General features: G+C 41.2%; 1 protein-coding gene across 7 annotated transcripts in view; it reads left to right on the top strand.

The window, feature by feature from the left end:
- Window positions 1-25,587, top strand: part of ncam1a (neural cell adhesion molecule 1a) — a 311,353-nt gene that overhangs the window by 220,329 nt on the left and 65,437 nt on the right. For 3 of the 7 annotated variants that reach the window (XM_055180867.2, XM_055180869.2, XM_055180871.2), the window contains exons 9-10: window positions 21,584-21,734; window positions 24,889-25,073. In XM_055180867.2, coding sequence (XP_055036842.2) covers window positions 21,584-21,734; window positions 24,889-25,073 — 336 coding nt within the window. Of the gene's footprint in view, window positions 1-5,574; window positions 5,638-12,296; window positions 12,327-21,583; window positions 21,735-24,888; window positions 25,074-25,587 lie in introns of all 7 variants that reach the window. The other 4 variants (XM_055180863.2, XM_055180868.2, XM_055180866.2 and 1 more) reach the window with 2 other exon arrangements.

Consider the following 25,587-nt stretch of genomic DNA (forward strand, 5'->3'; position numbering starts at 1 on the left):
TCTTTCTCTGTCAGCTCTCTGTTCTGCCTACTGGGGTGAAAGAGAGAGACATGGTTATTGCATGAGACCTTATAGAGGCAGAAAGTTCTGAGGTTTTTGATCGTTCCTGCATATCTCGAAGAAAAGCTATTCAGGCACTAGTTAATAGTGATAGGAAATATTAAGAATGTAATGATTGCACTTAAGAATGCCGGTTTAATTTGGTAACAGATTGTATTAGGATTTGCGATTCTTGGAACAAAAAGGTTATTATTCATTTATGTTTTTATATTTATTGCTTATAGCCAATGTGCTAGTTTTGAGAACTCTTCTCGAGCCATGTTTTGAAATTCAGTATGTTGAAGCATCGTCTATGCACTTCTATGTTTAAAAAAGGCTACAAAGGCGACTTTTTCATGCTCAGAAGCATGCTGTATTTCAAATTGTTGTGTCACTTACTGTAGATTAGTGAGTGTTAAACTATTGCAATTCATAAACCATATAACAGGTTCCTTAAAGTACTAAAAAATCAAGAGTTCAGATTCAAAACCTTCTAAGTGCGCCCGACATGTTTTCTTGTAAATGAGCATTTTTTTTAAATCATGCTCTTGTTTAGGTTTAGTAATTTCACTTAAATTTGTATTGAATGGGAATGAAATGTCACTTTAGTCATGTCATTGGTATTTACGAAATGTGACTTTTACTGCAAAACCCCCTAAGTGCGTCCAAAAACCTCCACTTCTGAAACAAATCTCCTCTTCTTTGGACAAGACATAAACAGTTGCAAAATCCCTAAAGATGCAACTAGAAACACTACAAATGATGAAAGGCAGATTTCAAGGTAAAAATTTAGAAACTGAACCACACATTATGAGGCATACACATCAAACGCGAGTTCAATGATTTGTGCAAGTAGATTACATACAAAGTCAATGCAAAGACGAAATCAGACACGTCCTCGCGCGGGGCGATGCGAATGACGCAATATGGGCGGCGCATTTGCCGCAAAAACACATGCTTTTCACCTCAAACGCGTCTTTGCCCAAGTTGAAAATATTCAACTCAAGCGAAAAATTTGCATGACACAAAGTTAAATCATGTGAGTAATCTAGAGCGAGTAACGCGATGCCCCACGTTTAGTGTGTACGTAGCATTAGGGGGTGCTGTTGATATGTGTGGCTGCCATATTCGGTTTGTATTCAGCTTCAAGTACTCACAAGGGACCCAAGTTTGAATGTCATCTACGGTCCCTTCGCATTCGTCTTCCGTGCACTTTGAGGACTTTGACAAAAAACGCTGTGACAATTAACGGATTATGCCAAAAAACCGGTATGTCTGAATTTTCAGTTATCCGCGAGTGACTTGCGGCAAGCCCCTCCAACTATTGGCTTCAATTAAGCTCTTCACAAACCTATGGGTGACGTCAACAACGTCCATATTTTTTACAGTCTATGGAAAATATGAGTGTCTAAAATTGACACTCGCAAAAGGCAAATAAAAATTCAGTGTGACCAAATAAATCAAAACATACTTGCAAAAGCTGCTTAACGGTACCTTTCATCAAAAATTAGATAATGATAATATGAGTAATGCACTTGGCGTGTATCATATGTTATTGAGAACAGACGCGCTCAACTCCCTTATAGTTTATGGGTGCGAGTAATAAAGAAGTATCAAGATAAAAATGAAAAACCGCACTCTCAAAATATATTTTCAGCAATTTATTTATCCCATGTCCACACAGACGCATTTCAGCCTAAGTGTATTATATCGTCGCTGTCCGATGAAAACCACGTATGTCCATTTTGCCAATTTTGAGATTTTTCGACAGATTGAATGTCCAGGTTCATTTCCGTATACAGTATGCTTCACATATCTAAATGGCCAATGAAAAGTTGTGAAATCATGTCATCTGATTTTCACGTATATCCATTTGGTGTCAAAGCTGTCAATCATGCCGCGTATCTCTCGCCCGATGGAAGCATCTCGCCGGTCTCGTGAAGTTTAATCGAAGCTCAGCACTGGATAGCCGAATAAACATAGCCTGGTGAGACAATGACTTTCCTTTATCGAGGTAAACGTTCCCCCCTGACGCCAGACGTACGTCTAGGAGTGACAAAATTACGGTAGAACTGTGCAAACAAAGTATCCTTCATAGTTTGCAAGAGACATTTATTAAATTTATAATTAATATTAAATAAACGAAGCATATTTAATAAACTAAGACCTAGGCTAAACTGCTACTTGGCCATTGTAATTAATGATCGTAAGAACGCGTATCGACCACCGTTACTGTAAAATATGCACGTATGTCCATTTAAACTCAATTTTGGTCAAATATGGATTATATCATTACACTGGCAAGAATATGGTTACATGTAAAGATGCCGTACCGAGTATGACAACGCTGCATTCAACTGCTTTTGAAATACGGTGTTTTTTTCACTTCCTGAAAAGTAACCGTTTTGGACATACGTGAGTTTCATTGGGCAGCGACAATATGTTAATCAAATACTTCCACTTAAACCTGTCCGATGAAAACCACTGTTCTCAATAAGATATAATACACGCCAAGTGCATTACTCATATTATCATTATCTAATTTTTGACTAAAGGTAGCGTTAAGCAGCTTTTGCAAGTATGTTTTGATTTATTTGGTCACACTGAATTTTTATTTGCCTTTTGCGAGTGTCAATTTTAGACACTCATATTTTCCATAGACTGTAAAAAATATGGACGTTGTTGACGTCACCCATAGGTTTGTGAAGAGCTTAATTGAAGCCAATAGTTGGAGGGGCTTGCCGCACATCACTCTCGAATAACCGAAAATGGGTAAAGAGGCATTATATGGGTCAAGCTTGACGGTAGTGACAGCAGTGGCAGAACTTTAAGAACCTGATATTATTTAAACGAGTGAGTTGTAAAAATAATTACCCCCTCACAATTGTCAAGAAGGGAAAATTTAACTATATATTGGGCATTTTAACATGGGGGTCTATGGGAATTGACTCCCTTTTGAAGCCAGCCTCTAGCAGTCAGTCAGTGAATTGCAGTTTAAGTCACTTCCGTATTGACCTTATCAGAAAGGACGAAAGGTTGCTCGTCGGTATTTGCATATGATATATGCAAATTTTCTGCATATTTTTCTGCACCGTTCCATGCACATCAGGAACAGAATGCAGGTGATTCAGAACCATTAGCTGTCATTAAAATAAATAAATGAAGTATGTTTGATTTTTAAAACCAAACCAATTCTCTTTTCAACCCTACTAGTTAACCGCTGAAAGTGTTATACGCTGAACATCACACACTTGCGTACTCAGTCGAGGGAGATCATATTAAGCAGGAATGAGAATGCTTCTTTGGATGAACTGCCCTTTCATTTATCATTTAAGCAGCTCTCTCCTGAGTCTGCTGAACTGTCCTTGACACATCTACTGTATGAATCACACAGTCGAGAGGCATTTCAGGGTTGTTAGCCTATGGTTAAGTCCAGTACCATTCGGCCCTCGTCTAATGATAGTCTCTTAACGAATTCCCTGCTGATCTGAGGTCAGTACAATTCATGCCGTCCTGCTCCTAATACTTTAAGCAGACTGTGCTGCGCCTGTGTACTTAGAGCCATTATACTGCGCTAGGATAACCATCTTGCAGAAATACCTGGAAAATGCCAATTAAGATCCGTTTGCTGGTTTACTCTAAAGGTTCATTTTTAGATTGAACTGACAAATAATCTTGCTGGCTTTTACAGGTCTGTTTTCTCCCGGCTGTTTTTTATATGTATGTAGAGGATATAGGATAGAGGTTCAGCGAAATAGTCTGTGATCACGATTGTGTTTTAAGAGATGGTAGGTCAGCCTGACAAAAAGGTAGAAGCAGGTGCCAGAGCACAAGGCTTTGACCTCTCGTAACCCCTTGACAAGCTTTCAGTGTTGGAGTAATTAAATCAATAGACTAAGAGACACACTGCATTATAAGCGTGTTATGTAAAGTCAAGATGGTACCAACTCTGAAATTTTAATATGACCTTTATAGGTGCAAATGTGTAGTTTTTAAAGGGTACCGCCCCAGTGACAGCTATGGTAGGGGCCCTTTTTTTACAATTGTTTCTGCATAAAGAGAAATGGCAGGCATTCTGATTGGTTGAAATTCTAATACACATTTCCATTAATATGTGTTCATAAACACTAAAAATACAGAACAAACTCATATTAATAACCATTTTCCACTCCTGTGAAGCAAATGGCATAGGTGAAACTTTACAGGTACTTATTTTAATAACATAAGTTTTTATGCTTCTTTATCATTGTCATATTTCATTGCATTCTGAAATCTCACTCGCCAGATTTCCTTTTATGCAAATTGTTTGTGACAATCAAAATAATAGCACGTTGCTTCAAGATAACCAAGCCTTTATTCAGCCGTTGTCACTCTGTCATGAGTCAAACATGGGAGTTGTCTCCTATTCACATCTGTTTGATTTATCATTGTGCTAGTCACGTTGTCAACAGCCCCTATTGTGAGCCATGAAAATTCTCAGCTATGCAATTCCAGATGGCGACGGCACTGATTGATTTTAGCTTAACAAATGAGTTGAAGGTATAAAAACCCACACTGAAAGCTACTTATCAATGTCCCGTTGAAAGAATAAGGCGATCTGTGCTGTTAAATTAAAGAATGGCTCTTGTTAAGGTTGAAAGCGAGCAATTGTGACTTATGCGACATTGATCAAATACATGTGGCAAAGTAAGTTTTACAGGTACTGGATCTTTATACTGTAGATATGGATGGTGTCCTCAACTTGATCAATGAATGAGCATCATTTCTCATTAATTTTTGTATGCATTTGACAGTTGCTTTTGTCCCGAGCAAATTGTAGTGCATTTAAGCTATAAATTTTATATTTGTATACATAAACCCAAACCTGTTACCAGTGTCATACCAATTTAGCGATTTATGAATATCAGTCATGTGACCTTTTACGTCATTTCAGTTGCTTGCCACCATCTTGAGTACCTACCGAGTACCAGTAGGCTACTGACAAGAATTGGCTAGCTTGCTACGATTTACGGATTTCTTATCTTTTACTGTCTATGATTTTTATGGATATGGGAAATGGCTACGAAAGACAACACTTCACACCTCGACTGTCATGAAAAGAAACGCTACTTAAAAAAAATATCTTGGTTAGGGTGTGATGCCTACTCAATCTCTGATGCGTTCTTCCAGCTGCTGTCCGCTGCCACCGAACTACCACTATTTTTCCAACACTAAGAAGGCTCGACACAACATGAAACTTTGCTCGAAGTATCACCTGGATCTCTACACATGAACGCGAGCATTGAGAACATTGTTTGTGTAGAGTTTACTGAAAAGAAAGGTTTTGAACACCTGACTTTGGCTGTTATGGTGTCCGCTCGCCGTCTTTCCCAGACATAAAGAATCGATTTCCGAATTAATGAATCTCATATGAGGCTCCTTTTTCAACTAGAAGGTCAATATTGTTTTTTACTTGCGACAAAACAACGAATTATCCATGCATTTATGTGGAACTATGCATTAAGAGCTACCCATCTTTACTCTCGTCCCTGTTAGGAACCACACAAGTCAGGAATCCCAATGCAGAGGGTTTTGATGAGGAACACAAAATATCAGTGGGTATGTATTTTACACTCTATGTCTTCATGAATATATTGAAATATGTATGGCAATAACACTCAAAGATATCAGTAAATATGTATAAGAAATAACACTCTATGCCTTCATGTAAATGTGAAATGTGTATAGCAAAAACTCAGTGTCTTCAGGAACACAATGAAGAGCAGAAAACACAAGGTGGGCGGGACTCCACGATCCGTTCGGGAAAGTCACAAGAGTGGGAAACACAGCATAAGCCGTAGGACATCCACTCGCACATCCGAAATCCACAACAATGATATCCTGGGAAAACACAGAGAGATCTTCCTGGCGGAGCACAGAGAGAGAGATGCTTCGGACTCTTTAGCTGACCAAGCGCTGGACAGCGCACGATCCCGGTCAGCACTAGCCACTGGACAGCGTCCGGTAAAACCACTGAAGAAGAGTATACCAGCAGAGAGAGTGGGCGACGACAGATTACAATCCACAGCAGAGTGAAAACGGGACAAAGAATCTATAGGGCAAAGGCAGCAGATAACACAGATATGAATCAGAGACTTAAGCCAGACAAGACTAGAACTAGCAACGCTAGCGGGCACGAACATACTAAGACGAACTTGCAAAGAACAAAGGAAACGAGGGGAATTTAAATCAAACCGGATTGAACAATAATAAGAATCAGGTGCGGGACGCAGGTGAGAGAAGTCAGAGGTAATGAGATCACCAGGTGGAGGACGCGCACGTGTGGAGCTGTCAAAACAAAAACACAACACATAGTGAAACAAAGACAAAGCAGCCAATAAGACCGAAATCATGACAGGACTCCCCCCCCACGACCGCCACCGGGCGGTCCATGAGGAGGCTCACCCCGTCGCCGGCGGAGATCCTCTATCAGCCCAGGGTCCAGAATGTCCCGGGCCGGTACCCAACACCTCTCCTCCGGACCATATCCTTCCCAGTCTACGAGATATTGAAATCCCCTACCCCGGCGACGCACATCCAGTAAAGACTTAACTGAATACACAGGGGCACCATCTATAAGCTGAGGGGTGGGAGGGGTGGGGGCAGAGGGAACAGGATTAAGATGGGAAAAATACACAGGCTTCAGTTTAGACACATGAAAAACTGGGTGAACCCGACCGAGTGCAGGGGGCAATCTGAGCCTGACCGTCACGGGATTAATAACCTTAACAATGCTGTATGGCCCAAGGAATCGTGGAGCCAGCTTGCGAGAAGGCTCACGGAGAGGTAAATCCTTGGACGAAAGCCATACTTTCTGCCCACAGATAAAACGAGGCACGGTTCTACGGTGACGATCGGCCGCGGCTTTGGTTCGTCTGGAAACCTGACGTAATGTAAATCTAGCCTTTCTCCAGGTGCGTTTGCAACGACGGACAAAAGCTAGCGCAGACGGAACCACCGCATCAGGTTCTTGTGACGGGAAAAAGGGGGCTGAAACCCCATGGACGCCTCAAAAGGGGACATGTTAAGGGAAGAAACAGGGAGAGAATTATGGGCGTATTCAACCCAGGGTAACTGTTGGCACCAGGAGCTCGGATATTGCGATGTCAGACAGCGGAGAGCTCTACCTAAATCTTGGTTAGCCCGTTCACATTGCCCGTTGGTCTGAGGATGATACCCTGAAGACAAGCTAGCTGTGGAGCCTATTTGTCTACAAAATTCCTGCCAGAAACGAGAAATAAACTGAGGACCCCTATCTGAAACAACGTCTGTGGGCAGACCATGTAAGCGAAAGACGTGCTCGATTATAACCTGGGCAGTTTCCTTAGCAGTGGGCAATTTGGGCAAAGGGACAAAGTGAGCCGCCTTGGAGAAGCGGTCGACAATGGTCAAAACAACAGTGTTTCCCTTAGAACTAGGTAAATTGGTTACAAAATCGATTGCGATATGTGACCAAGGACGAGAGGGAATGGGTAACGGATTAAGCAGACCAATAGGGGCTTGATGAGAGGCCTGATTACGGGCACAAACCTGACAGGCTAACACAAACTGTCTGACATCGGGACCCATAGAGGGCCACCAGAAACGCTGACGAACGGTAGTCAACGTTCTCCGAACCCCTGGATGACACACCAACTTGGACTCGTGACCCCACCGGATGACCTCGGAGCGAAGCGCATTCGGAACCCACAATCGACCCGCTGGGCACCCCTCGGGCACTTCCCCCTCCCGGCCGGCCCGTCTCACCCGCTGTTCTATTCCCCAGCGCAGGGCACCCACCACCCGCCCCTCAGGGAGAATGGTTTCGTCCCCAGCAGAACCGGGACTTTCGAACAAACGAGAGAGAGCATCGGGCTTAGTATTCTTTGAACCGGGCCGGTACGAGAGGGTGAAGTTGAATCTGTCAAAGAAGAGTGCCCAACGAGCCTGACGAGAAGATAACCTCCTGGCTGAACGGATGTATTCGAGATTTTTATGATCCGTCCAGACCAGGAAGGGCTCCGAGGTCCCCTCCAACCAGTGACGCCACTCACCCAAAGCCAGTCTGACCGCCAGCAGCTCCCGATTACCTATGTCATAATTTCGCTCTGCTGGGTTTAACCGATGGGAGAAAAAGGCACAGGGATGCACCTTGCCATCCTTAGCAGACCGCTGAGACAAAACGGCGCCTACCCAGACATCCGAAGCATCCACCTCCACAATAAACTGAGCAGCCGGATCTGGAATAGAGAGAACAGGAGCAGAGATAAACCGGGACCTTAAATTATCAAAGGCCTCCTGAGCACTGGAATTCCAGACAAACCTCTCCTTAGTGGAAGTGAGAGCAGTAAGAGGCTGAGCAACCTGACCATAATTTCTGATAAATCGCCGGTAAAAATTGGCGAAACCCAGAAATCTTAATAAATCCTTACGGGACTCGGGGACTGGCCATTCGGCAACCGCTTTGATCTTGGCTGGGTCGGGACGGATCTCACCTGGGGCAACAACAAAACCCAAGAACGAAACTGACTTACGATGGAATTCGCACTTCTCCGCCTTGACATACAACTTATTCTCTAACAACCGGCGTAAGACTCGGCGGACATGCTGAGTGTGTTCCTGCATAGAGGGAGAAAAGATGAGAATATCATCTATGTACACAAAGACAAACTTGTTAATCATGTCTCTCAACACATCATTGACCAGAGTTTGGAAGACTGAGGGAGCGTTACAAAGCCCGAACGGCAGAACGCAGTACTCAAAGTGTCCAGTAGGGGTATTAAATGCTGTCTTCCACTCATCTCCCTCTCTTATACGCACAAGGTGATAAGCATTGCGTAAATCTAGCTTAGTAAAGACCTGCGCTCCCTGCAAGAGCTCAAACGCAGTAGACATTAAAGGAAGGGGGTACCTATTCTTAACTGTAATGTCATTCAAACCCCTATAATCAATACAAGGACGCAGGGAGCCGTCTTTCTTTTCAACAAAGAAAAACCCCGCCCCTGCGGGCGAGGTGGAGGGACGAATGAGACCGGCACGCAGGGCATCATTAATATACTGGTCCATAGCCTCTCTCTCAGGACCCGATAAAGAATAAAGTCTACCCTTAGGCGGAGAAGTGCCGGGGAGGAGATCAATAGCGCAATCATATGGCCGGTGAGGAGAAAGGGAGGTGGCCCGGGCTTTACTAAACACCTGGGCGATATCCGCATACTCCGTCGGGACCCCGGTCAAATCGACTGCCGGAACCTGAGGAAGAGAAAGAACAGAACCAGAAACAGCAGAACCAAGACATGACACATGACAAGACTGAGACCAAGACAAAATAATACTATGCTGCCAATCAACGTGAGGATTGTGTTGCGCTAACCATCCATGCCCTAAAATTATAGGTGATAGAGAAGCATGAAGGATATGCAACACAATCTCTTCACGATGATTACCGGACACAGAAAGACTCACAGGAGAAGTGCAATGTGTAATCCGCGCCATCTGCTGCCCTTTAAGGGACCAGACATCTAAAGGGGATTGGAGAGGAACAACCGGGACACCCAAGGCGCGAACCAGAGCTTCATCAATGAAGTTGCCCTCCGCACCAGAGTCGAGAAGGGCAGTGGACGGATGATCACGCCCAGCGAAGGACAACATGACGGGGAGTTGGGTACTAGAAACAGGGGAGAGTTTTGAAGAAGTGCCCACCAGGACTCCCGTACTCACTGATGGGCAGCGGCTTTTAACGGGCAGACCTTAGCAAAATGCCCGGGTTTCCCGCAATACAGGCAAAGAGCCTTCTGTAAACGCCTCTCTCTCTCTCTCTGTGACAGGCGCATACGCCCCAGCTGCATGGGTTCAGGCTCGACCGATGATAAAGGTGAAGAGGGGGAAGTGGTGGTCTCGTCTGAAAACACTCGCTGACGAATGGAGCGTCGCTGATTGCGAAGCAATCTCCGGGCTTCGATCCGGAGAGCGAGATCAATAATGGCATCCAGCGACGGAGGAAGGTCATGAAGAGCGATCTCGTCCTGGAGATCATCGGACAACCCCTCAACAAACTGGGCTCGGAGAGCCGCTTCATTCCAGTGGCAGGCAGCCGCTAAGGTCTTAAACTCTATGGCATATTCAGTAACTGTGAGTCTGCCCTGAACAAGATGTGCCAGACGAGCTGCAGCGGCGTCCCCGCGCACCGAACGGTCGAAGAGTTTTTCCATTTCTTCACGAAACTCATCAAAAGACCGACAGCAAGGATCGCGGGCATCCCACACGGCCGTAGCCCACTCGCGCGCCTTGCCAACCAAAAGGGTAATCACATACGCAACCCGGGTGCGTTCAGAGGAATAGCAGCGGGGCTGGAGGGCAAAAACCAGAGAGCATTGTGACAGGAAAGCCCGACAGGAGGCGGGATTGCCATCATATGGAGGTGGGGCTGTAACATGAGGTTCTGTCTGCGACGGCTGACTGGGCCGGGTGGCATCATGACTGACCTGGTCAAGCCGAGAGGAAAGGTCAGTCAAACGGGCAGATAAATCCTCAACCTCAACCTCTGGAGATGTAGTAGTGAGGCGAGCCGAGTGTTGTCCTAACCATGAACCCTGCTGGGCGAGCGCCGACCGGAGAGCATCAACCTCCGCGGGATCCATAGTGGCAAGTTCGTCCTGTTAGGAACCACACAAGTCAGGAATCCCAATGCAGAGGGTTTTAATGATGAACACAAAATATCAGTGGGTATGTATTTTACACTCTATGTCTTCATGAATATATTGAAATATGTATGGCAATAACACTCAAAGATATCAGTAAATATGTATAAGAAATAACACTCTATGTCTTCATGTAAATGTGAAATGTGTATAGCAAAAACTCAATGTCTTCAGGAACACAATGAAGAGCAGAAAACACAAGGTGGGCGGGACTCCACGATCCGTTCGGGAAAGTCACAAGAGTGGGAAACACAGCATAAGCCGTAGGACATCCACTCGCACATCCGAAATCCACAACAATGATATCCTGGGAAAACACAGAGAGATCTTCCTGGCGGAGCACAGAGAGAGAGATGCTTCGGACTCTTCAGCTGACCAAGCGCTGGACAGCGCACAATCCCGGTCAGCACTAGCCACTGGACAGCGTCCGGTAAAACCACTGAAAAAGAGTATACCAGCAGAGAGAGTGGGCGACGACAGATTACAATCCACAGCAGAGTGAAAACGGGACAAAGAATCTATAGGGCAAAGGCAGCAGATAACACAGATATGAATCAGAGACTTAAGCCAGACAAGACTAGAACTAGCAACGCTAGCGGGCACGAACATACTAAGACGAACTTGCAAAGAACAAAGGAAACGAGGGGAATTTAAATCAAACCGGATTGAACAATAATAAGAATCAGGTGCGGGACGCAGGTGAGAGAAGTCAGAGGTAATGAGATCACCAGGTGGAGGACGCGCACGTGTGGAGCTGTCAAAACAAAAACACAACACATAGTGAAACAAAGACAAAGCAGCCAATAAGACCGAAATCATGACAGTCCCTCCTTACGTCACATTCGGAGATCGATACATCTTGACTAGCAAGATGGCGGCGAGCGAACGCAAAAACAACCAAAGTCAGTTGTTCAAAACCTTCTTTTTAGTAAACTCTGTGTACACAAACAATGTTCTCAATGCTCGAGTTCACGTGTAGAGACATCGAGCAAAGTATCATGTGTCGAGCCTTTTTAGTGTTGTAAAAATAGTGATTTTGATGCTCACAACATATTGAAGGCATAGCTTGTAGTTCTTTTGCGACCACTTCAGGTACACAAAATGGCAGAAGACAAGTTTGAGATGTGAGTGACGTCAGCTGATATTCATGAATAGGACAATCTTGTTTAAAGGCTGATATGCGGTATTCTGTAGCATTGTTGTGTTTGCTTTTATTGTGATATCACACTTTATATGTGCATTACTAATAATCTGAGGCAATTTTAGTAAATTTTAGCTACTATAATGATAATAATTATTGTTGAAAGTGTATCATAATACTTAACGTGTGATGTTTGTCTGCAGCTGAGCAGCTAGAAATTCATAAGGCTTTTTACCCTTCCATAAACAAATCCAAATTATGTTAATATATGTAAAACACATGCGTATGTTTATGTACAGATTTCACACATATCAAAACATGTATATGGAGAACAGATTTCAGTACTGATTTCAGAATGGGCTTTCTGTTATGTTGTGCTTTATATGTATTTGTCTCCACAGGCTTCGTGGACTCGACCTGAGAAACACAAGGTAGGGCTACTAAACATGTAGCCAAGATGTTGACTAACCCTAGATAAGCTTTAGCAGTGCACAACATCAAGATTTGGCTCTTTTCTATCCTCAAATCCTGTAGACACACATACACAATTGATAAATTGCCCTCCCTACCTGTAGTTAAATGACTCATTTTATTTCTTTATGTGTAGCATATTGGCAATTTCATCTCTAAGAACTTCTATAAACAGAAATGGTGAAGATGTCTAAGCTCCAAAGCCATTTCCAGAAACTACCGTATTTTACCTTTCTTAGTGTAATAACAGAGTTTTTCCTCTATATAGAGATTAGGGAAGAAATACAGATGGTGTGTTAGGGCAATTGTATATTTTCAGAATGAGAGCTAACACTCAGTGTTCTCATATGGACTCAGACAGAGGAATGTAGCACAATAGGAAACCCTAACACATACATAACCAACTCCAGCTTTATAAATATACTAACCTAAATATACTAAAGCCTCACAGTATAAACTATGACACATGTCTGAGATTGTTAGACTAACTTGAAACCTGTTCACCACACATTTTTCTTCCGTAAAGGAGCATATTTGTTATATCAAATTATGAAAAGAAATGAAGGCCACTTACTTTATGTGCTCTGAAATGTAGACAGAGAGAAAATTCATCAGTGTCTTCACAGTTGATTAGGAATGATTCAGATGCATATGGATTGTGTGGGAAGGCCTGTTTATCTGATCTGTTGAGATGAAAGGCCACAGTTATGGGTTTTGCCCACACACCACTTTATGTTTTTAATTCTCGAATATAGATAAAAACACCACATTAAATGTGCATTTTATTGCCAAAGTAAAGATTTGGCACATCGAGAGTTTGGAATAGTTACTGATATCTAGACCAATGCTTTGTTACCAAACTATACTTAATATCAGCGTAATCTGATTTTACAGGAAAACATATTTTATGAATTTGTACTCTTTGAAATGTACATTAACATATAAAGAGCTCAGATGCAAAACCCTCTTAAGTCCGTCTTACACTTTTTCTAGTAATTTAGCATTTGATTCTCAAAAAAAAAAAGTATTTCTAAGTGGCCTGAGGCTGGGATTAAGGGATTTGAGGGATGTATAATATGTAATGTATAATGTATAGCCAACCGAAGAAATAAGACCTGACAGTGTGATCAGGAAGCGAACCCGAGGGTCTTGTATCACACTGAAGGGACTTATTTCGCGATAACAACTGTCTGCCTGTACATTATCCTGCTTTATTACACAGCTATTTACCTCATAAGTAAGGTAAGGAACATAAAATATTGATTTGAAATGTTTTATTGTTCATTTTTAACGAAAACAGACATTCTGCAAGGAAAACACATTTTCTTTCGAGTTTTAAGATAAGACAAGATGTTAAAATGTCACAAACACACTATTTGGTTTAAAAGGCCCATATTTTGTGGTTAAAAATTACATAATTTTGTGTATTTGGTGTAATACAAAGTTTTTGCATGGTTTATGGTTCAAAAACGCATTATTTTCCACATACCGTACATTTTTGTAGCACCTATATGTCCTGCCCTTCTGAGGCTGTTTACACTTGGTATTAACATGCGTTTTCGTCGATCGGATCAAAAGTGGATGCCGTTAATGCCAAGTGTAAACGGTGTTCAAAACGTTTTGAGCTCGTCCACTTTCGACCACTTTCAACCACATTCAAAGGTAGTCGAAACCCCTTTCAATCGGATTGCTTTTGTAGTAAATGCACATGTGGTTGAATGTGTTCGAACAGCCTTTTCTCCACCTATTTATCTAATCTGAGGTACTGAACACAATGTTTTACATCTTTTATGACTTCTGCCGCGAACACACGGTTTACAGCGCTATTTTTAGCCTTTCATTGTTAAAACTAAAGCGGCGGATCTCCGCGTAGTTTCATTTTGCAAGCATGTGAAAGTTGCGCAATCTTATTTTATCAATTGCGCTGAAAAATCAGAGGGTAACAAAGGCTAACGTAGATATTAACGTCATTTACAGGCGACTGCACTGCCCCGTGTCACTGTATCAGCTGGACAAAATATATAACACCGGACTAGTGGTTTTTGGATATTTTACTGTAAATATCTTACAAATTGTACCTTTAATACCAAGTGTAAACAGCCTTTCTGTAACAGGTTGTTTTGTACAAAGCTCATCGTTCTGAGAAAGCGCAGCATGAACCGATTGGCCAGCTATCCAGTGCATTGTTATTGGCCAAATACCTCAATTATGTAAACCGAAATGTGATGCTCCTTACCATGTTTTGAAAGATGAGCTCCCAAAGCAATAGTGAGAGCCAGGTGATACTATCATCTTTACTACCTTATCAATATGAGCCTGAATCTGACCCAGAAAACACAGAAGGCTGAGCTGATCGATCAACTTTACCAGCATTTGTGATTGTAGAAATGACAAATCGTAGAAATTATTGAACGTTACACCCTCTATCTTTGTGTATACATTTGTTATGCAAATTTTCAAACCAGTATAACGTCTAACTGCATGGGCGTGTTTGAACGAGCCGTTTAAGGTAGGCGTCTTTTATAAAGAAGATCTCTTTGGATTTGAAACTTTACAGATCTTTTATGTACACCTTTTAACACTCTAAATACAAAGAAAAACATAAAATCGGGTCATATGACTCCTTTAATCATTTGTAAATGTAATGTCATATATATTATTAAAAGACATATTTATAATAAATTTTTGTGTAATATTAAACTGTACCCGTCAAAATGATTTGAAGCATCCAGGTTTTGAGCGGTTGTTATCTGGCAATAACAAAACCTGCAAATCTTGCGACTGGCCAATCAGAATCGGGCATTCCAACTAGCCGTATAATACGTTGTAAGTGCCAAGAGCATTCGGCTAAAATCATGATTTCATTTTTGATGGAGGTGGCTTTTAGTGGCTTTTGCATCTGAGCCCCTTATATGATTATCTAAAAGGATCAATGAAACCCTACCCTAACCCCAATGTCACAGGGGGGAAGCAGATGGCACTTAAACGTACAAATGAGATTACATGAATTTAGCCATCTCGAAAAATAGGGATTGTTTTGCTCGTGCTGGAAGAGTGCTCGAGCATTGATGTAATGCTACACAAATAAACAGTATAATGCATGTGTTGCCTTGGTATATTTATTGTTTGTTATTATGTATATACATAAAAATGTAGCATCAGTGTCTAGAAGCAAATTTCGCTGTGTCTCAAAATTGGTATCAATATTCTGAAATTTTATTTGCCTCAGTATCAGCTGAACATGTAGGTACTGTGACAGGCCTTACAAGAGGTATAACTCCTCTGTCTGATTGTAAAGATGTCCTGGCCCAGTATGTACTATGTGACCTTGACCAAATTCAATTAGCATTCAATCTTTCAAAGTCTGGCATGCCAACTGTCTAGACTTCTCCTGCTTTAAACTACCTCAGGGTAACTATTCTGTACCATGTACTGCGTCAATCCAAGCTGGACCATTTTTGTCAAAAGTTAAGATTTATAATGTATCCCGTTCGGACACATTTTCATCAATCTTGTCTGTGCTCGATTACTCTTCCAGTTTCTTGTTAGCTTGAAATGTGTGACTCGGATGAAGTGAAAGACAGCGCTTGCCTCACTTTTCTCCTATAGACAGTCAGCAGCCATTTTTTTACTGAAGTTGTCTCTTTGTCAGTGTAGTCCCACAATATAACTGCTGTCACCTATTTTCTTCCGAAAGAATAAAATCCCTTTCTTCTATGTGATGGCCTTGAGACAGAGCTGTGCTTTTATTTTGCATCTCACTGGCTGTCTGTTCTTTAAGAGAATCGGATGGGCTGTTCTTTATTAGGCGAGATAAGATTTGAGTGTTCAAATGTAAGAATTTTTCATAGCATACTTTCTCACTTGTTTCCCATAGACAGCAATGAGATGGATAGAAGATACTCATGGGAGTATTTTCGTATGTCATCTAAAATTTCAGTGTCTCAAACTATGCTTAGTGTAAATTTGTTTAGACCAGTGGCGGACGGTGACTTCTTTTTTCGAGGGCGCTCGATGCGAAGTTCGTCACAACATGTATGTAGCCCGTCATGTGTGTGGTTCCTTTTTTTTAAAATATGTGTCTTGCGCGTCGAGAGATCCTGTGTGACGCGTGTGCAGCAGGCACTTATTTTCACAAAACACATGATGCACATGGTTCACATGACGCATATTTTGAAAACACAAGCAACACACATGACACTCCGAACACTTATTTTGATTTAGCGCCACTCGGATGAGCAGTCACGAGCTGTAGACACCAAAAAGGGAAATCACAGATCTCAATATGAACATATCCAGGACCAACATATCTGACCTAAGATGCCCACATTGATTTTTAGCTATCAAGAAGCAACTTTTGAGCAGTGAGGTCTCTCCCAGAAATCATCTCTGTCTTCTTTTCATGTTGTCTGCTAAATTTGACATCAGACAAGGTTGAGGTAAAAATCGATTTGGAGGAGGGATTCCTGGTTACACTAACAGAAATCGTGATGCCCGGCAGTAGGTTTACACGTGACTTAACCTCCATACAACATATAAACCAGAAAAGACGGCTTACTGTCAATTGCTATGCAGTGGATAGGGAGCCAGTCAGCCGACAGCCCTGCATACTAACAGCCGCCTGAACGTGAGGAACAAGCAGGATGGAATTTATGGTTGAGACCCTAGTTGTTACTTAAAGCACTCAACCCCTCAGATCGTGACTAAGCCAAAGCACCTTAAATCAAGTTTGTGAATTGATTGAATTTCTGAGCCGCATGCACTCCATTCCACTCCGTAGTCAAATTTCTCACTGACCGTTGAACAGGCGCTTTATAAATGAAGTGCCACTGCAGATTTCCCAAACATCTTATTTTCTGGCTGTCTTCGCCTGCTTTGGTCCTCTGATGAAAGGTGCGGGCTAATGCTCACGTTTCGCAGTGGCTTCCTAATAATTCACAATGCAAAATTTCGACAGCATTTATTGACCCTCATGTCCATCTCAATCTGTAAAACAAGTCCATGAAATGCAAGTGAATGGTGACCATACTGTATGTATTAACTGTAGTAGATTGCTTTTAGGTAGGTGCGTTTGACAGCCCCTGGTCCTCATTCACTTTTATTGTAAAGGAAGCAACTCGTATTGCGCTTGTTTGGTGGATGAAAAGAAAGAAAGTCGAACAGGTTAGAACAGTATGAGAGTGAGTAACCACTGATGTACTTTTCGTTTTTATCAACAAAGTGAAAATAGTAAACATTATGAACAGCTTGCATTGAATTATTTGTTGTTTTAAACAGCATACCCTATTTTATTCTTCGTGTATGCTGACTTCAGTACAACAATAACAACACAATATTGCTGGTGAATTGAAGTACGCTCTACTAAGCACAAATCAACACTCCCGATATTGAATCAGAAAAAATGTCGAGCACATCCACCTCTCGCAGGTTTATTTTATTCATTATGCCGCACTGAAAACAGCATGTGAATGTTGATATAGCTGTTTTCAAATTGTAAGAGCCGCACTTCTTCGCAGTGAATGTCTTGTGGCTTATTAGATTGTTTGGGCATCAGCGATTATCATACCCGATAGCTTCAGCACGGAGTATTTGTTAGTTGAGTAATATGGTGTCAGCTGGCATGACTAATAAATCTATTTAAACGTGTCTGCGCTCTTTGATTAACATGGGTCACATTATGCAAGTCAGATGTGCTCAGTCAAATAATTTTCTTGTAAATTACGAGTGCTATTAATCTGTAAAGTTCCGCTTTTCTTTGCAAAGTTAAACCTACATGTACGTTATACGATGATACATTACAATTAACAGGACATGCCTGAATATTATTCAGATTACTATGTGTGACCAAATACATGGTGAAGTAATTTTTGTCATTTACGTACATGTGGTTAACATGCTATAATTAGGGTTCCCACTAGTCCTTGAAATCTTTGAAAGTTTGTGAATCTGGGGAAAAAATTCAAGGCCCTGGGAAGTTTTTGAAAATATACATACATAGATACAGGTAATTGAAAGTGCTTGAATCTATTTTATGCAAGAGGTTTTCTGGAAAAAAAATCCATATTATTCCTTGTGTAGTGTAGGATAATATCATAAAATTTCTAGACTTTTTAAGCACACGTGCTAAACTGTTAGCTTTAAATGTTTATATCTTCTGTATGCGAATGTTGATTTATACCAAAATGCTTTTTTGCATAGTTGTGTTTGACACATGAAAACGTCTCGGGTTACGTATGTAACTGTTATCCCCTGAGAAGGGAACGAGACACTGCGTCTCCCTTGCCATACTTCCTGCATCCCAGTAACGCTGTCTTTGGCAATATTTCAGATAGCAAAATACTTTGTGGCTCCTGCGTCACCCTGCCTTTGTCGTTAAGCCTCACCATTGGTTGAATTTGATATACACATTCAGACGCACTTACCCCTGGAGGCATTCCCAAAGTGTCACCGCAGTGACGCAGCCCAAGGTCCCTCGAAAGGGAACTGTAACAATGTACCTGTAAAGGTAACACAATATAACCTTGCTCTCACTTGAAATGTGTCCCCACATTTAGTTTTTGAATTTGAGGATATTGCACCTGGAAAGTCCTTGAAAGGTCCTTGAATATGAAGTTAACTAAGGTGTGGGAACCCTGTATAGTGTACGTTTGATTAGCTCATATAGGATGTGACTATAACAAGGATTTTAGGTTAAAATTTGTGTAATTGTATATTGAAAATGCATATTGTCTTGTCTTTAATATTGTCTTGAATAAGTCTTGTATGATTTATCACCATTTTTTTAAATATTATTATTATTATTATTATTATTATCATTAAAGGAATAGTTCACCCAAAAATTAAAATTTTCCTTATTTTACTCGTCATTATACTGTAAAACTGGGTTTACATCGGACGCGAGTTCAACGATTTGCGCGAGTAAATTACATACAAAGTCAATGCAAAGACGCGATCAGACGCGTCCTCGCGAGGGGCAATGCGAATGACGCGTTATGAGCGGTGTGTTTACCGCGAAAACACTCACTATTTGAAAATATTCATCTCAAGCAAAAAATTTGCATGACATGAAGCTAAATCCCGAGAGTAACGCGATGCCCCGCGCTTGGTGTGTACGTAGCATAAGTGTTTATGACTTTCTTCGTTCAGCCAAAAATAGCCAGAGGTATATTTAATAATATACTGTCTCTTTTCAGCTTTATAATGGCATTAGATATTAAATGTCTTCCGAGGCGAAGAAATTGGTTTTGTAAGGAAACATTTAAATCTCACACTTTATAAACTATAGCAATATACTGTATGTGTGTTCATGAGAGTTGAGGTCAGGCTGCAGGCTGACCCCTGACCCAACGTTACAAAAACCCGTTGCTTCGCCTCTGAGGAGATTTAATAACTGTATGGATTAGTTTTTGATGGATGGATGTGCTTTCTTTTTGGAGCTTTAAAAATGGGGCACTATCCAACGCCATTATAAATCTGAAAAGAGACAGGTTTTTGGCTGAAAAATGCAAGTCATATATACATAGGACAGCTTTAGGGTGAGTAAAAATGGGCTAATTTTTACAGTCTCCTTCAAACACCTTTTATGCGTTGATCTGTAGTGGACCTTATGTGTTACATACCATTTTTTTAATACAAATATTAACAAAAAAAATGCATTCCTAATAAGTAAAACAATTTTATGTATTTTAAACTCTAGCTTAAGCACAGTGGTGGCTCTTGACTGCTCATCCGAGGGGCGCAAATTCAAAATATGTGTTCGGAGTGTCATGTGTGTTGCTCATGTTTTCAAAATATGTGTTTGTTGCGTCATGTGAACCATGTGCTTCACGTGTTTTGTCAAATTAAGTCCCTGCTGCACACTATCAAAATCGTTTATGATAAAAGAGACGCTCACATTCACAAAATACACGCAAGATACTCCCTTAACAATAAACTTTGATAACGCATGAGATTATGCGAGTATCTGGCAAACGCGAGCGTCTCTTTTATCATAAACCCTTTAGACGCGTCTGCAGCAGGCACTTATTTTGACAAGCCACGTGATGCACATAGGATCACTCAATGCGCAGAACACATATTTTGAAATTACGAACCACACACATGACAGGCTACATACATGTTGTGACGAACTTCGCATTGAGTGCCACTGCTTAAGCATCGTATCTGCAGAACATGTCAACTTAGCAAAACTATTTCATGTTTATATGCAATCACAGGTAATGATATAAATTAGCTTATTTCTATAGGCCATTTGAGTCACTTCAAACTACAAATTAATGCTGTGAAATACAGAGCAGCAGTGAAACACAAGCCTGTGTTTCATCATAACACAGTTGGACGCTAACATTGACTGCTGAATTCAAATCCCCTCCAGCCATAAGATCTCAGATCACGTAGTAACCAATGATGGGCAACGTAGAAATGCAGTTTGAGCTAAAGAGTGTGTACATGTGCGCTGGATGAAGCCGAAGAGTAAAACTGTTAGCAGATTGTCCCAGCTGTGCTGTTCAAACACACTTTGTAGAGAAAAAGCTTTAAAGTGGCCCCTGCTGTGTGGTCCACTTTATTATTGATCCCTGCCTCACTGTCTCCCCGAACATCCCCCTGAGCCCCAGACAGGGACTGAAACGCAGACGTTACGTCCCTCTGGCCTTCTGCTGCTTCGTGTAGTAGTGTTTTTTAGAATAATATACAAACCTAGATCTTGTTTTACTATCTGATATTCGCTTTTAAAGGAATAGTGCACCCAAATATGAAAGTTCATGTCTTTCCAAACCCATACAATGTTTTCTAAACAAGTAAAAATGTTTCTATGATAGGACTGTGGCCATAAACTTCAAAACGCTCATATCGCTTTGGGTTATTCACTGAAAATCTTATGATACTTCTACTTGCTGCATTCGTGAGAGTTTTATACTGTAGTTGTGATGTTCAATTCATGAGCAAAATTTTCCGATCAATAATCCAGTCTGAATGTTGCATGCACAAATCGAACAATTCTATTTTTCAAAACAAGCAGGCGTTCAGTGAATAATGACTTAAATTACAGCCTAAGCATCAGAATATTTGTGTGCATTATTTGTATGTAATTTAGTGAACTAGCCATGGATGACCTCACAGAATTGACCTCACACAGTTTCTCATTAGTTCCCCTAGCACTTTATGTATAACTTTGATTTATTGACTTAACTATGTCTCTCTGTGTCTCTTCCTCTAGAGTCTGGACGGTAACGTGATTGTACGCAGTGATGCCCGCGTGTCCTCTTTGACGCTGAAGTATGTGCAGTTCACGGATGCTGGCCAGTACCTCTGCACCGCCCGCAACTCCATTGGTCAGGACATCCAGGGCATGTACCTGGAAGTGCGCTGTAAGCCAAAAACCCAACACATTTTCTTTGCCTTAAATAGAGTAAACATGTATGTTTTAAAAAAAGTAAACATTTTCACTAATTTTTTGTAGTAGCTAAAAGTTGGTTACTACGCTGATGAAACGGCCAGCAAACTGGTCACCAACATACAGTATGTTTTGTTTTAGATGCTTGTTTCCAAAATGGGATGCTGGTGTGCTTGCGTCCTCACCAGTTTTTTTTTTGTATGACTTTCTTGGTCCACCTGCTTAAGCAGTTTATAAGCAGATCCACCAGCTAAACCAGTGACAGACCACCGTCAAACTGGTTTGCACTGGTCTTTTTAGCTTGGTATTGACAGGTTTTATTTAGTAGGGATGCACCGATCGATCGGCCGATAACGCCATTAAATGTCTTGATGGGTACTCGCTAAATTTGCCGATCTCATGAACTGATCTTAGTGTTTACTTTTGTCATCAAAGAGCTCCTGAAAGCGGCTGCATTTTTATGCAATGATATGCATTTTTACAACCCTTTGCTGATGTGCGACGTGCAGATTTGGATTTCTCTTTTTGCCTTTACAGATATTTTCTATGAGGACGCGCTCCGGTCCTAAAAGCGTGACGCGTCTTCACATCCCCATCAAACAGCGTATACAACACACATCTATCACGGACAATTGCATCGTCATGCAGAAAGTTTATTATTTGCATGCGTTTTAAAGTTTTGACCGTTTAAACTTTCATTTTCCTTACAGCTGCTCATGTCCGCGTACATCCGACATACGCACTCACAGCATCAGTCATCAGTGCACATGAACAGAGCGAACTCCCTCACATCTTATGCTGCGTTCACATAAGGCGCGGTAGAGGCATCAATCGCGAGTGATTTCAATGTTAAGTCAATGTGAAGACATGTTAATGCGCATCTGGAAGTCTCGCGGCGCGAATTAGCTGTTTAGCGCAGCGCGGTAGACACGATTCCACGTAATTTGTGCGTGTAGTTTGCACGAATGGCGCGAATTGAGCGTTGCCGCGGCAAATCCGCAAGTTGAAAAATTTGAACTTTGGCGGAAAAACGTGCCGTGTTAACCAATCAGGAGCTTCCTTTAGTAGTGACGTGATTACAGGAAGCGAGCGTAGTCGCAGAAGCCCCTCCCATGACGCGAATTTCCACGTGAATTTCTTGATGACTAGAATTTCATGCACGGCTTTCACACGCGAATGAAGCCAGTAAACTCAAACTGTTCAAGCAGCAAACTAGGCGCGGTACGCGAGAATTTGACGCCTGAAACAAGGCTGGTGTGAACCCACGGTTAAAGCTACAGTAACATAATTCATATCTCAATAAAATCACTCTATGCTCTTCACTACAGAACTGTTGTACTTCATACAAATGCGTGTATATTCAATTTACTGTGAAGTGTTATATTTTCGTTACTTTTAAGAAACATAAGCCTTTATAAAGGGATATTACATTTCTATTTGCAAAATAAATATTTGTTGTGCTAATTTATTTGATTCTCTATTAACACAATAATATATCTAATTAGTGCAAGTAATATAACAAAGGCAACATCTGTGGTATTACTTTATCTAGGAAAAATTTTAACAGTTACAATCATCAAAGAGCATGCATATCAACTTGAAGAATCGGTATCGGCATTTGTATCGGCCGATCACAAAGACAACAAATTGGTAATCGATATTGGCTGCAAAAATTCTGATTGGAGCATCCCTATTATGTAGTGATCTAAATGTTAATGATATACAAATATTTTTGTCTTATACGTTTATAGCAGTAGTATTTTCTGTACAGGAGGAGGTTGGTGGTTTTGTTCAAATCTTAGTGTCATATCGTGTGTTTTTGCATTTGGGATTTCTTGAATTCAGAGCAAAGCAGACCTTTATCTGAAATGAAATAGTCCCGTCCTCACATACAAACTCAATTGTGAGCGCGAATGCTGTTTTTCTATCAGATTATGTTTACTCCAGAGTGCACATTGTTGCAATTTTCCTGGTAGAAAATTACGGTAAAGCTAGGTTTAAGGTTATTTTCATGTGGTTTCACACTTTGAAGCGTTCCTGGAATCTAATTCTGGAAAGTGGGGAGAAAAAGCTTGAAGTGCAATGAAAGTATAATTGGATTAATTTTTCTTGCCCCTAAAAGTCATCCCCAGTCCCGAGATAGCATCATAATACGCAATTGATAGAAATTGTGTAAAAATGCAGTTTGCCACAGCCTGGCTTGTAAGTAATCTGATTCTTGGTTGGATGCACAGAGCGTAATTAGCCATAAGAAAAGGTGCTTTGTCTGTCTCAAATTATCCTAGATGAGATTGTTCACTGCTGTAGTTGCCAAATACTTCAAGTCCTGACCAAAATCTCTGTCTGTGTTAGTAGAGGAGTCAGAAACCTGTGCATTTCTTTTATTCAGTTTTGCATTTTAAAGAGTTTTTCTTTTTAGCTGGTTATTTATTTATTGTTTTGTTTCAAATAGAGCTCAGCCTCACAATAAAATGCATTTTAGGCAGGCAGCCAGCTGGAAAGCCTCTGCATTCTATTTTAAATCAATGAGCATTTTTATGCAACGTTTAGTTGTTTACTTCACAGTGTCAACCCAGGAAGAACGTTTTCCCCCAAAGTCACACATGAAATGATCCGGCAGCAAAAAGACCTGCACCATAAATCATTTCGGGACTTAATTTCCCAATTTTTATTTCAGGCACTGTTGTGATAACATTTTATTGCCTGTTTCATCCAAAGAGAGACATTAGGTTTTGGGGGTGCCCACATTATCTGAGTAGCAGTGTTGCAGCCTGTGCTTCAGAGATAGCGATAAGATTTGAAGGGATATGTGTCTTATCAGTGCAGCTTTTATAGGAAATGTGATGAGTCAACTATGTCTATCAGTCTTGCTGTAAAAAGTTTAGCCAGCCGGGGTGTGCAGATACCCTACAGCTACGAGATCACAGAAGACAACAGACCTCACGCTAGAGCTGCTGGCTGCTCAGTAATAGCCAAAATTTCAATTTTAAAAGGTTGCTGGAAATGCATAGAAGACCAGAGGGGATGATGGGTAATATGTGCCAGCAGGCAGCCCTTATATTCTTCAGCCCTAGGTCTTAGTCGAAAACCATTGAGCCTGCAATTGCTGACGATGTCTATTATTGCAGATGCGCCAAAGATCCAGGGCCCTTCGGCGGTGTTCACCTGGGAGGGAAATCCAGCCAACATCACCTGTGAAGCTTTGGCTCACCCCAGCGCTTCTGTTTTGTGGTTCCGTGATGGCCAGCAGCTTCCCAACACTAATACCACAAACGTCAAGATCTACAACACTCCCACCGGCAGCTTCCTGGAGGTACACAAACCCGTCAGTCTTTACGATCCTGTGTACGCCTTGTATTAAGATTCATCTCAGGTGATAACAGTATGAGTGAAAAGTACAATGCTGCTTCAAGTGCACCTGGGACACCCATACAGCAGAGTCAGGCATTCGTTTACTACAGCGTGTAACACCTTCAAGTGTGAAAATAACACAGAGGTAGCATAAAAAACTATGCAGAATGTAACAAAAACAGATGATCGTGGATGCCATTTCATTTAACTATGAGGTGTTACAATAGTTACAAAAATCCTAGTATTTATTTTTTTAATTCTTTTTTTTATTACCTATAAATTGGTATTGAATACATTTTTTAGATTTTCTAAGGTGTTTTATACTTTGCACATACAGAATGTAAAACAAAAATTATTTTGCAAAATAATTCATTACCATTGACCACAGAGTTGCTTTCCTTCAAGAAATCATCACGCTCCATATGACATCACAACTCGGCAACGAGTTTCCCACTCATAAATTTGACTTCATTTGA

This window comes from Misgurnus anguillicaudatus, chromosome 9 (genome assembly GCF_027580225.2).
Source record: "Misgurnus anguillicaudatus chromosome 9, ASM2758022v2, whole genome shotgun sequence".
NCBI lineage: Eukaryota > Metazoa > Chordata > Actinopteri > Cypriniformes > Cobitidae > Misgurnus > Misgurnus anguillicaudatus.